A 13,232-nucleotide genomic window follows, 5' to 3' on the forward strand; every position below is an offset into this window, starting at 1 on the left:
AGCTTAATGCAGAGCGCATGCATAAATGCAGCGTATGTTAGGTCGTGTACAGAGCAAAATGAATTAGCCTCTGTCAAGCCATAATACATTGGAGAGACCCGGGAGTCTCTTGACCTCCTGACACCAGCGGTACCCAAGAGGTCAGCCCGGGTGGAGGCTGGCCACTACCACAGTACCCTCCTCCCCGCCAGTCGCTCTCGACAATTCAGTTCTTCAGTCCAGTTCCTCGCGAGACTCGTTCCTCATTCTCTACGTTACTGCCCCGCTGACGTAACGTGATGCACCTGAGTATCAGGTTAACTCACAAAAGTACCCACGTAACTCAAGAGAGTACTCATGATCACAGGGTATTTCAAACACTGGTCTCACAGTATAAGACAAGTGATCCTAAACTCAGTAGAGGAGGACTTGAACACAAGTGGGGGGGAGAGTGGAAATTGACCTCGACTCCAGCCCCCGCCCGAGGAACCAGTTTTGTGGCGATCGTGAATACTGGACGGTGAAAAACGCATTTGCAACCAGGGATATCTGATAATGGCAGGAGTAACGGGGCGGTGGAAGGAGGAGAGGAGGGGGTGAGGTGAGTCTCCGTTATCTGCCACGCCCCTCCACCCTGGGTGGGACCGGTGGCAGGGGCGTGGAGGTGATGGTGTAAGGAAAGGGGGCACACTGCAGGTCCTCTGGCGCCGGAGCACATAACGTGTTCAACTGCCGTCCACAAGTTGAGGGACAGGTCGTAAAGGGGAGCTGCAGGCTGCAGCAGACGGCCAAGGAGACGGTGGGGAATGAGGCTGAGAGAGCGCGAGGGAGGCTTGAGGTCTGCAGTAATATTTGTTCGGATCTCCTACGACACAAGGTGCCATTCGACTCGACACTGAGGTGACTTTGAGAGAGAGAGAGAGAGAGAGAGAGAGAGAGAGAGAGAGAGAGAGAGAGAGAGAGAGAGAGAGAGAGAGAGAGAGAAGGAGGAAATAAAGTGGCCGGGACACAGCGATTGCCGCCCGTACCGGACAACAGAGACCAGGGGAAATCTTAAGAACGAAGAGTGTGTTGTCGCTTTCGGTCCAGCACGTCATATGGTGCCTCGCCTGGGCTGTAACAGCAGAGGGAGTAGATATAGAGCCATGGGTCATCAAATGTGGTAGGTGAAGGTCTGGGAGCCAAAGACTGGCGGCAACAAGTCCCTCTCGTACTCACGGGGAACTTGGTGGAGTGGGTGTGGAAATGTCCCTGGTCGGTGACGAGGATGTGAGGCAGCAGGGGCGGCGGAGGGGCAGCGCTCGCCGGCAGCGTCGACCCTGAGCACCAGCAGGAGAAAGAGAGGGAGAGAGGGAGCAATGGTTAAACACACACGAGATTGTAACTCACACTATTATAGGTTCTAAACACAAAAATTTGGGTGTGGATGAGTTGAATAAATTGACTCATGCAACTTATTATTAACTTTATTGATGGCACACACACACACACACACACACACACACACACACACACACACACACACACACAGTTTTCCAGCATATATTAGACTATCTTCAATGTGTATGGATAATGAAATATTCAGGAAGGCGTTCATATACATTAGGCTAAAATTAATATATGATTCTCAAGTATGGTCACCGCACCTAAAGAAGCACAAAGAGCTGTTAGAAAAGGTGCAGAGGAGGACAACAAAGATGGTACCAAATTAAGAACTCAAAAGGCTTCAGGTCTGCCCATCTAAGACAGAAGAGTGAAGGTTAACCTGATCACACAACCTTGAAGTTTTAAAACCAGAATAATGACAGGGAACAGTTCTTCCAGAGATGTAGGGATACATGCACACGTTGGTTGTCTCGTGGGGGATAAGTAAGCTAAATGGAGGTGAATGGAAGAACTCATGAAAGAAAAAACTAATTCAAGGTTGTGCTGGAGATGTATACCACACAGGAGGCTGGGGCGCCGCGAATGTAAAGCGGCCTCACCACAGGTGCAAACTGGTAACAAATAGGCAGTAACTCGGCCGCTGGGGAGAGCGCCACCACAAACACTTTCTAATGTTTAAATCATCAGCGTGTCTGCTGCTTTCACAGTCATGCCTCCTCACCTTATCTGTCGTATTTACCAGCACGCCTGCCTCTATTGTTACATTCCATTGTTACAACTTGTGTGTGTATATATATATATATATATATATATATATATATATATTCGTTGAAGAGCAATGCATATTTAACAATCACAGACGCTGCCCATCTTCAATTATATTCATTATACTGTAAATCATACAACACAGTATCGAGAACAAAATAAGAATGAATCAGATCTTGAAGTGATTCTGATGAGAGCGGTGACGTAGATAATATGTTGATTGGTGGACCGTGTTCCCTCGGAGCTCATGCATGGTAGTATGGTCATGTAAGCAAACGCCTCAACCGATGACCTACTGAATCTGACCCCTACCGACACGCCACCACGCTCGCATGAGCTCCGAGGGAACACGGTCCACCTATCAACAAACATATCCACGTCACCGCGCTCTTCAGTTACACTTCAAGATGTATGATTCATTCCTTCTTTGTTCTTTAAATTGTGATGTACCATTTGTAATTAATTTTCAACATGGGCAGTGTTCATGTGCCCGAAACGTTTCACGTATTTCAAGAACAAAGTGATAAAGAATATAGCATTTAAGTCACGGTTCCATCAGATGAAGGAAAACGTTCGGTGAGAAAAATTTTTAAATCTACAGAAAGCTAGTGAAAGTTAAATGTGCATTGGTGTTCAGTATATATATATATATATATATATATATATATATATATATATATATATATATATATATATATATATATATATATATATTTTTATTTTTTATTTTTATTTCACTTTTTTTTTAACATTCGCCATTTCCCGCGTTTGCGAGGTAGCGATAAGAACAGAGGACGGAGCTTCAGGGAGACAAATCCTCACTTGGCCCGCGTCTCTGTTCATTGCTTTTGGAAAAGTAAAGTGGAGGGAAGGATTTCCAGTACCCACTCCCACCCCTTCTACGACACGCAGGGAAAACTTGAGTAGGTGTTTTTCTCTCCTAACCCAAAGGTATTATATATATATATATATATATATATATATATATATATATATATATATATATATATATATATATATATATATATATATATATATCTTTTCTTTTTCATACTATTCGCCATTTCCCGCATTAGCGAGGTAGCGTTAAGAACAGAGGACTGGGCCTTAGAGGGAATATCCTCACCTGGCCCCCTTCTCTGTTCCTTCTTTTGGAAAAAAAAAAAAAAACGAGAGGGAAGGATTTCCAGCCACCCTGCTCCCTTCCCCTTTTAGTCGCCTTCTACGACACGCAGGGAATACGTGGGAAGTATTCTTTCTCCCCTATCCCCAGGGATTATATATATATATATATATATATATATATATATATATATATATATATATATATATATATATATATATATAACGGATATAGTGCCTATGAACTCGCACTTTCATAGAACACATAATACCCTCAAACAGTCAGGACTCGAACCTAGGACGTTGTGCATGGTAGATGAGATCGCTATTGCTAGGCTATGATCGCCCCTAATAGGGCGATCATAGCTTAGCGTTAGCGATCCCGCCGAGCACAGATAAGGTCCTGGGTTCGAATCGTGGCTGCTGGAGGGTATTATGATTATTCATTAAATATATATATATATATATATATATATATATATATATATATATATATATATATATATATATATATATATATATATATATATATTTTTTTTTTTTTTTTTTTTTTTTTTTTTTTTATACTTTGTCGCTGTCTCCCGCGTTTGCGAGGTAGCGCAAGGAAACAGACGAAAGAAATGGCCCAACCCCCCCCATACACATGTACATACACACGTCCACACACGCAAATATACATACCTACACAGCTTTCCATGGTTTACCCCAGACGCTTCACATGCCTTGATTCAATCCACTGACAGCACGTCAACCCCTGTATACCACATCGCTCCAATTCACTCTATTCCTTGCCCTCCTTTCACCCTCCTGCATGTTCAGGCCCCGATCACACAAAATCCTTTTCACTCCATCTTTCCACCTCCAATTTGGTCTCCCTCTTCTCCTCGTTCCCTCCACCTCCGACACATATATCCTCTTGGTCAATCTTTCCTCACTCATTCTCTCCATGTGCCCAAACCATTTCAAAACACCCTCTTCTGCTCTCTCAACCACGCTCTTTTTATTTCCACACATCTCTCTTACCCTTACGTTACTTACTCGATCAAACCACCTCACACCACACATTGTCCTCAAACATCTCATTTCCAGCACATCCATCCTCCTACGCACAACTCTATCCATAGCCCACGCCTCGCAACCATACAACATTGTTGGAACTACTATTCCTTCAAACATACCCATTTTTGCTTTCCGGGATAATGTTCTCGACTTCCACCCATTTTTCAAGGCTCCCAAAATTTTCGCCCCCTCCCCCACCCTATGATCCACTTCCGCTTCCATGGTTCCATCCGCTGACAGATCCACTCCCAGATATCTAAAACACTTCACTTCCTCCAGCCTCTCACCATTCAAACTCACCTCCCAATTGACTTGACCCTCAACCCTACTGTACCTAATAACCTTGCTCTTATTGACATTTACTCTTAACTTTCTTCTTCCACACACTTTACCAAACTCCGTCACCAGCTTCTGCAGTTTCTCACATGAATCCGCCACCAGCGCTGTATCATCAGCGAACAACAACTGACTCACTTCCCAAGCTCTCTCATCCCCAACAGACTTCATACTTGCCCCTCTTTCCAAAACTCTTGCATTTACCTCCCTAACAACCCCATCCATAAACAAATTAAACAACCATGGAGACATCACACACCCCTGCCGCAAACCTACATTCACTGAGAACCAATCACTTTCCTCTCTTCCTACACGTACACATGCCTTACATCCTCGATAAAAACTTTTCACTGCTTCTAACAACTTTCCTCCCACACCATATATTCTTAATACCTTCCACAGAGCATCTCTATCAACTCTAAAAGAAAGAGACAGGAGGTCAAGAGAAAGGTGCAAGAGGTGAAAAAAAGGGCAAATGAGAGTTGGGGTGAGAGACTATCAGTAAATTTTAGGGAGAATAAAAAGATGCTCTGGAAGGAGGTAAATAGGGTGCGTAAGACAAGGGAGCAAATGGGAACTTCAGTGAAGGGCGTAAATGGGGAGGTGATAACAAGTAGTGGTGATGTGAGAAGGAGATGGAATGAGTATTTTGAAGGTTTGTTGAATGTGTCTGATGACAGAGTGGCAGATATAGGGTGTTTGGGTCGAGGTGGTGTGCAAAGTGAGAGGGTTAGGGAAAATGATTTGGTAAACAGAGAAGAGGTAGTAAAAGCTTTGCGGAAGATGAAAGCCGGCAAGGCAGCAGGTTTGGATGGTATTGCAGTGGAATTTATTAAAAAAGGGGGTGACTGTATTGTTGACTGGTTGGTAAGGTTATTTAATGTATGTATGACTCATGGTGAGGTGCCTGAGGATTGGCGGAATGCTTGCATAGTGCCATTGTACAAAGGCAAAGGGGATAAGAGTGAGTGCTCAAATTACAGAGGTATAAGTTTGTTGAGTATTCCTGGTAAATTATATGGGAGGGTATTGATTGAGAGGGTGAAGGCATGTACAGAGCATCAGATTGGGGAAGAGCAGTGTGGTTTCAGAAGTGGTAGAGGATGTGTGGATCAGGTGTTTGCTTTGAAGAATGTATGTGAGAAATACTTAGAAAAGCAAATGGATTTGTATGTAGCATTTATGGATCTGGAGAAGGCATATATATATATATATATATATATATATATATATATATATATATATATCTTACCGAACAATCCAATATGTCCCACGTATCCTACCATTGCATGTGAACCCAAAGACCTCAAGCTTGTTGGAGCCCATAATTCACGGACCACAATCCTGACGAGTTTGGACAGCACTGGTCATGCGGTTCCTTAGAAGATGATGGATGTATTTCTAGGTTGGTGACCATATTTGTAGAAATGAGAGGTTATTAGGGCATGAAATAATGCAACTGAGGGGAAAAAAATATGGAATTGGTCCGAGGACTGAAGCTGTCTATACGTATCCATGTCAGACAGATGTACGTAAGACGCGGGAGTGGTAAGAAGTCTGTCCGAGGAACCTCTCGCTCAAGGCGTCGCGACGCTTGACCTACGACGGTAGTACACGATCCTGTAGCACGACGTTACGACCCTCTGTGTTTGATGGTATGGCCTTTGTACTGGCACTTAAGGCTCGGGACAGAGGCCAGGTCATCATACCAAAGGATCGTACCGTCGTGCTCAAGGGCCGTACCATCAACCTCCAGTCGATAAGCATCAGTAAATTTCCTGAGTAGAAATAGATCGTTTTGTGCCCAACACAACCCGAGAGAGGAAGATCAAAACCCGAAATAGGAAGAACATAACCCGAGAGAGGAAGATCAAAACCCGAAATAGGAAGAACAGAACCCGAGAGAGAAGGCACAGAACCCAAGAGAGGAGGTACAGAAACTGAGAGAGGAGGAACAGAACCTGAGAGAGGAAGATCAAAACCCGAGAAGAAGAACAGAGCCTAAGAGAGGAAGAACAGAACCTGAGAGAGGAAGAACAGAACCTGACAGAGGGAGAACAGAACCCGAGAGAGGAAGATCAAAACTCGAGAGAGGAAGAACAGAACCCGAGAAAGGAGGTACAGAACCCGATAGAGGAGGAACAGAACCTGAGAGAGGAAGATCAAAACCCGAGAGAAGAACAGAACCCGAAAAAGGAGGTACAGAGCCTGATAGAGGAGGTACAGAAACTAAGAGAGGAGAAACAGAACCTGAGAGAGAAAGATCAAAACCTGAGAGAAGAAGAACAGAGCCCAAGAGAGGAAGAAAAGAACCTGATAGAGGAAGAACAGAACCTGACAGAGGAAGAGAGCAAAACAATGTAGGGTCATATTACAAAACACACGATCCACGGCAGTACCTGTAAGGGCCGCTAGTTGGTCCCTGAGAGAGAGCGTTCCCTGCTGTAGGTGCTGCTGCTGCTGCTCCTGCTGCTCGCCCGCAGGTGAGGCGCCGCTGCCACTGGTTACTGCTGCTGACGTCGCTACTGGGCCACTGAAGGGTTTCGGCGGCGGCACCGGCTTGTAGACGCTATGGACACACCCACCTGCAGGAGGAAGAGAAGAAGATTAATGTTATTACATCTTAAAAGATACCTTTTACTGTGGACCTTAAACTTTAGGACTTGATGACACTACCGTCTGATACCGAGCCTCCCTCACAAAGGTGGCCAGCCTCCCCTTACTACCCTCCTATCCTCTCCGTCCTCCCTGGCCGACGGATAGTGCAAGAGAGAGAGGGAGGGACAGACAAGTAGCTGATCTGTCTCTCGTAAGTGTTACAATAATGTGACAGTTCTCTTGGCAATGAACCTTTTTTTTCTTTAATTCTCAACCTTTTCCACTTTACTACCGACCAAATGTGTTTCTATTTCCTGCGTTTAGTACAGAGGGCTTACTGTTTGAACGTGTGTGTGTGTGTCTGTGTGTGTCTGTGTGTGTGTGTCACCTCGCCAGGAGCCCAACAATGGCACACGACCCGCCAGGTTTCAGCAATACATCCCTAACGGTACCTGGACATGATCTACCCGCCAACGTCCATTGCCGTGCCGCATTTCGCGTGTGTCACTCGGTCTGTCATTAGTGTCGTGCAGTACCCCCATCACGATCCAATCAGAACCCGGTGATGGATATTATCCTGCGGCGATTGGTCGTCGCGATGGGCCGTCTTGGACGACGACTGGTTTCCCCGGAGACTCGTAAACCTGACACAAAACCGCAGATCGATCTCTAATGGAGAGGGTCAGCCATCAGTCAAAACATTAAGTAATTCAATTCATCGGAAGCCATTACCGAGGCCTCGCTCCCAAGGAATATCAACTTTATTCCGATGATTTTCCTCTGCGGTGGTTGGCAATATGTACACAGTGACACATTACGGTGCTGTCTGGCCACAAAGATTTGTTTTGGCGAAGCTGGAGAGCCACGGTCCCCGTCGTGGGAACTTTACTAGCAAGTCTTCACGTCCCCGCCACCTACCTTGGTACGGGGGTGGTCTCCTCCGCACCACGTCCCGGCCACCTGCCTCGGTACGGGGGTGGTCCCATATACCACGTCCTCTCCACCCGCCTCTGTACGGGGGTGGGTCCCCACGTACCACGTCTCCGCCACCTACCTACGTACAGGGGTGGTCACCATGTACCACGTCCCCGCCAGCAACCTTTGTACGGGGTTGGTCCCACATACCACGTCCTCGCCACCTACCTACGTACAGAGGTGGTCACCACGTCCCCACCAGCAACCTTTGTACGGGGGTGGTCCCACATACCACGTCCTCGCCACCTACCTACGTACAGCGGTGGTCACCACGTCCCCACCAGCAACCTTTGTACGGGGGTGGTCCCACATACCACGTCCTCGCCACCTACCTTTTTCACGAGTGTGTTCTGCTAGTACCACGTCCCCGCCACCCACTTCTGTACGAGGGCATTCACCATAGGACCAGTCTCCGGGTACCACACTTTGCCACCGGCTGGTACAATTTGTTCGCCAAGTAACTCAATTTTCCTCCCGCCCAAGTCATGGCTTCATTGTAACATGGACACTTCCGACATCAAACCTCCAGTCATATCAGGAAGCGTTAGTCCACTTCACGTTCCAGTTACGTTACTATATTTCACTGCGCCACATCAGAAGACGTAGCGACAGGTCGCACCTTACGACAGCGGGTGACGGAGCGACCCCCTCAACCATTCACTTATTTCCCTTCCGGCCAGCGACTATCGTACGACCTTTACAAACATTCCAACGATACATATCGGCCACAGGAGAGACATGGTGGCTGCTGTGGGCAGCTGCGGAGCCCTGCAGAAGACTAGGGTACTGTCGTGTGTGAGGTGAAGCCAAGGGCTTGGCATTCCACGTCTCACGGCGACGTCCTCCAAGCACTCTCATGTGACTTTCCAAAGAGTTAATACTGTACGAGAGATCTTAAACGCGTCTGCCAGCCTCTTCAATCACCACTCACTCTTGAGCACCACGACAGTCAGTCATCATCACCACCGCGGTCATCAGCGCCATCAGAGCGCGCCTGGTGACAGGGTGATCATGTTATGAAGGAAAAGTCTGGCTTCATCATCCAGTGACACGCTCCACTCACCTCAAAATCTCCGTCTCTCTTCTCAGCTTCCAATTTAGCTATATATATATATATATATATATATATATATATATATATATATATGTGTGTGTGTGTGTGTGTGTGTGTGTGTGTGTGTGTGTGTGTGTGTGTGTGTGTATACACACCAAGTGGCGTCCTAGCCACGTCTCTTCGTTGTATATCAACTGTTATATTTCTCTCTTGTGTCTCCCCTGATGATGTGATTATTCCACGAAAGTGCACTTGGGAACTTATCGTGTTTCATTTTCCTCGTGGACTCATAGGAATATATATATATATATATATATATATATATATATATATATATATATATATATATATATATATATATATATATATATTTATATATATATATATATATATATATATATATATATATATATATATATATATATATATATATAAGAAAAATCATCAGGTGTAACGTTTTCGTAAGACACACACCAACGGAGGGTAAATGTGTATATAAAAAGATAATAATATTGTCTATTAGCACGTTACAGATGTAATAAAGCACTTCGAATCGTCTCCAGACCGTTCTCGTATAAAGTACATGAAAAAAAAGTTCAAGAATAATATCCCCCCAGTCAAAAGTTGAAAAAAAGAAAAGAGAAAGTAATTTCTCCCATGGAAGATACGGACGATACACAAGAGGACCCTAAACAATAAATTCTAATCATGCCAACAACAGTACAGGAACCTTCCAACATGATTTATGATCAAGTCAGAGACCTATGATGAATGGTGCAGGACTGGCTCACGCGCGACTCTCCTCTACATCTTCACCCACAGGTAAGACAATGGTCTAAGGGGAGACAGTATCGAGATATATGAGAGAGAGTCTCACCACTAGCATATGCCGGGTTCATGACACCCCATCAGCATAATGATCCATTCCCTCCCGCGCGCGGGAGTGTGGTCACTTGTGGTGCCGTGTGTGTTTACTCCAGCAACACACGTCTTTCTTATGTGTTCCTTCCCGCTCAGGCATTAATCGGCGTACACATCATAAGCATAGATTTGTTTTGCCTCCTCGTGGATATAATGGGTAATGTGTCATTTCACGCTTCATGATGGGGAGGGGAAAAAACATACGGAATAAAACAGGTAAACATACGGAATAAAACAAGTAAACATGCGGAATAAAACAAGTAAACATGAGGAATAAAACAAGTAAACATGCGGAATAAAACAAGTAAACATGCGGAATAAAACAAGTTCTTGTTCAGCAGTCGATCGGATACGTCGTCTTCTCATTATCCCCAGCAAACTACCAGTAAGTAAAGTTTACCTTCTTTGCTCTCTCGTAACTCAGGTGAACCCTAAAACCTGCTATATCTAATAATGACGCTATACTTCACTTCCAACTGCAGCTATATATCTTTCTCCTGGGTTCACATGGAAACTAACACTAATTTTACGATCATGATTTTCCCAGAGTTATGATGGACGTGTTGCCAAGGTGTGTGTGTGTGTGTGTGTGTGTGTGTGTGTGTGTGTGTGTGTGTGTGTGTGTGTGTGCTGTGGCTGCCTTAGTACACTCGGTAATTGACTCGATGTGACTTACGGAGCGGCCTCACGCCATCGCCGGGCACGAAGGACCCGAGTCTTGCTCCTGTGGCGGACACCCTCTGCATGTCGAGTGATGCCTTCCTCAAATATTGCTAGCAAGGCGACTATATAAACGCCTGGAACAGTGTGGGAGTAACTCCATAGCGAACTTGCAGAGGAACCAAGGATAAGCAGTCTCTTCATATATACCAATGGAAGTGTAAGGAGAGGACAGACCAGCTTGTGCAGAGCGGGAGAGAAAAACAATAGTCACACCGACATGGTCCCTCACTCCAGGAGCAAGTAGATGGATGGTGAAATAACCAGTTTTGTTACCAGAGAGGAAGATAGACAGACTCACAGCAGCAGAGGGGATACATGGGAAGGACAGGTGGACCTGATGGTCCATAATGAGTGGGGACGAAATGTGGATGGGTAAGGACGGTATATGAAGAAAGCAACGAAGAAAAATATAAAGAAAGGGGAATTTAAGACGATAAAAAGACGTAAAAGATGGAGAAATTGTCACACAAAGACTCTTGTGTGACAAACGGGTGAGATATGCTGTGAGGGCACGGCTCAGGGAGCTGCCCGAAACAAATGTCAACAAAGAAAGACAGGAAAATGTTGATGGCGTCACAGGAACGGTCACCAAAGATTAATGTTCTGTTGGCGAGGGTAGAGAGGTAACACGTCTCGCTACTGAGCAGCAGGGCGTGTGAGAAGCATGGAGCTGTCATCCCGTCAGTGAGCTAATGTCCCTGAGCCGACACCAGGAGACTGCCTGGCAAGACAGGACCAGGACAATGCTGTTTGACCACAGGAGCCCAAGCAAGGGGTCAGGGATGTAAAGACAAGTGGCACGGGGGCAAAGAATAAGATGAAAATAAAAACTCAGATATTCTCCGGGGGTTTCGGTGCTCACAGAGGATCTATAATCGAGAATATATGACCGAACTTTGTTGCTTTGGAGATGGAAGAGAGACTGACACGGATTTGTACACCAGTGGATCGTAGAGAGGACGAACATGAACCTGCAGAAGTACTTAACGAGCTGTAGTTAAAGACAGAATCCCTCATCGAGACCAGGGTCACATATAAGAGAGTATATGGGTAAATGAAACCGAACAAGTCAGAAAAGCGTGAAAGCAAGAGGTAAAAGTTCTGAGGACAGGTGTGTGTGTGTGTGTGTGTGTGTGTGTGTGTGTGTGTGTGTGGAACGTATGACGTCAGGCCCCAGCGGTTTAGCTTCAGTAAGACTGGAAGTAAGACGAACATTCGTGAGACAGAGGGTGTAAGATGATACCAGCCATCACTTCAACACTCGTAAGTCAAGACGGAAGTACTTCCCTGGGTGCCTACTGGCTACAACCTACTGACACGGAGGGTGTAAGATGGTTCCGGGCATCGCTTGAACACCTACAGACACGGAGGGTGTAAGATGGTTCCGGGAACCAATGTGTCCTTCTCCTCCTCACTCCGCTTACTCGCTCTTGCCTGTATTCAAAGGTCGTCTACTGAAGACATTTTGTGTTATTAACTGCCTCGTTTCTCACCTTCGACTTAAAAGGAACAGATTTCATTTGTCAGGCAGATTAGCGTGGGTGTTGTTCTTCTTCTTCTTCAAGCAGCTCCAGAACACATACCGTCCTACGTGTGAGGCGGCCAGACCTCACAGCTGGACGGTCATAGCCACTAGCCACTTCCCCCAACTGTCATGACTCTACCTCCTGCTGGATACGTGGATAGACTGATAGAAATGTACTAGACTAGTTAGTTAAATGTAGTTAAGTAGAAAGATAGACAGACGGGCAGACAGATATACAAAGACAGTTGAAATGATACAGCGACAGACGTTTTAAATATGCATCTGACTACATTCTTAATTCCACGGGGGACGAGGATCGGGCACATAAAGCCTCACAGATCACTCAGGCACGTCTCAACCCACCCAGGCTCGTGGTGATACAGCGAGACAAGGTCTTCGCCTGCTACAAAAGCACCACCAACTATAACTGCAAGAACAGCTATACATTAGTAGCGTGTAACAAAATGTAGGAATGAGCGATTCAGACAGATATACAGGTAAAGTAGAGGGATGACCCAGGTTTACCGAATCGTCACATGATATGGTATGAGTCTGAGTATGAACACCATACACTCTCTGCGAGGCTACCCCTGTTATCTTTACGCACTCAGAATACTTCACAATCTATAATGCCGGACTTCTCCAGTCATCTTTCCTCACTCCAGAACACGACAATCGAGTTCACTATCAACATTTCGCGAACGTTTCAGTTAATGATGTTGTCGGAGTCAAGGCAAGGCTGACTCTGGTTTCCAGGGCCGCGGGCGGCTTTGTCATCAAACACTGCTC

General features: G+C 45.6%; 1 protein-coding gene across 1 annotated transcript in view; it reads right to left on the reverse strand.

The window, feature by feature from the left end:
* Window positions 1-13,232, reverse strand: part of LOC139749066 (uncharacterized) — a 193,222-nt gene that overhangs the window by 19,792 nt on the left and 160,198 nt on the right. Inside the window, 2 exon segments of the mRNA XM_071662523.1 lie at window positions 1,198-1,298; window positions 7,047-7,232. Coding sequence (XP_071518624.1) covers window positions 1,198-1,298; window positions 7,047-7,232 — 287 coding nt within the window.

This window comes from Panulirus ornatus, chromosome 6, assembly GCF_036320965.1.
Source record: "Panulirus ornatus isolate Po-2019 chromosome 6, ASM3632096v1, whole genome shotgun sequence".
Lineage (NCBI taxonomy): Eukaryota > Metazoa > Arthropoda > Malacostraca > Decapoda > Palinuridae > Panulirus > Panulirus ornatus.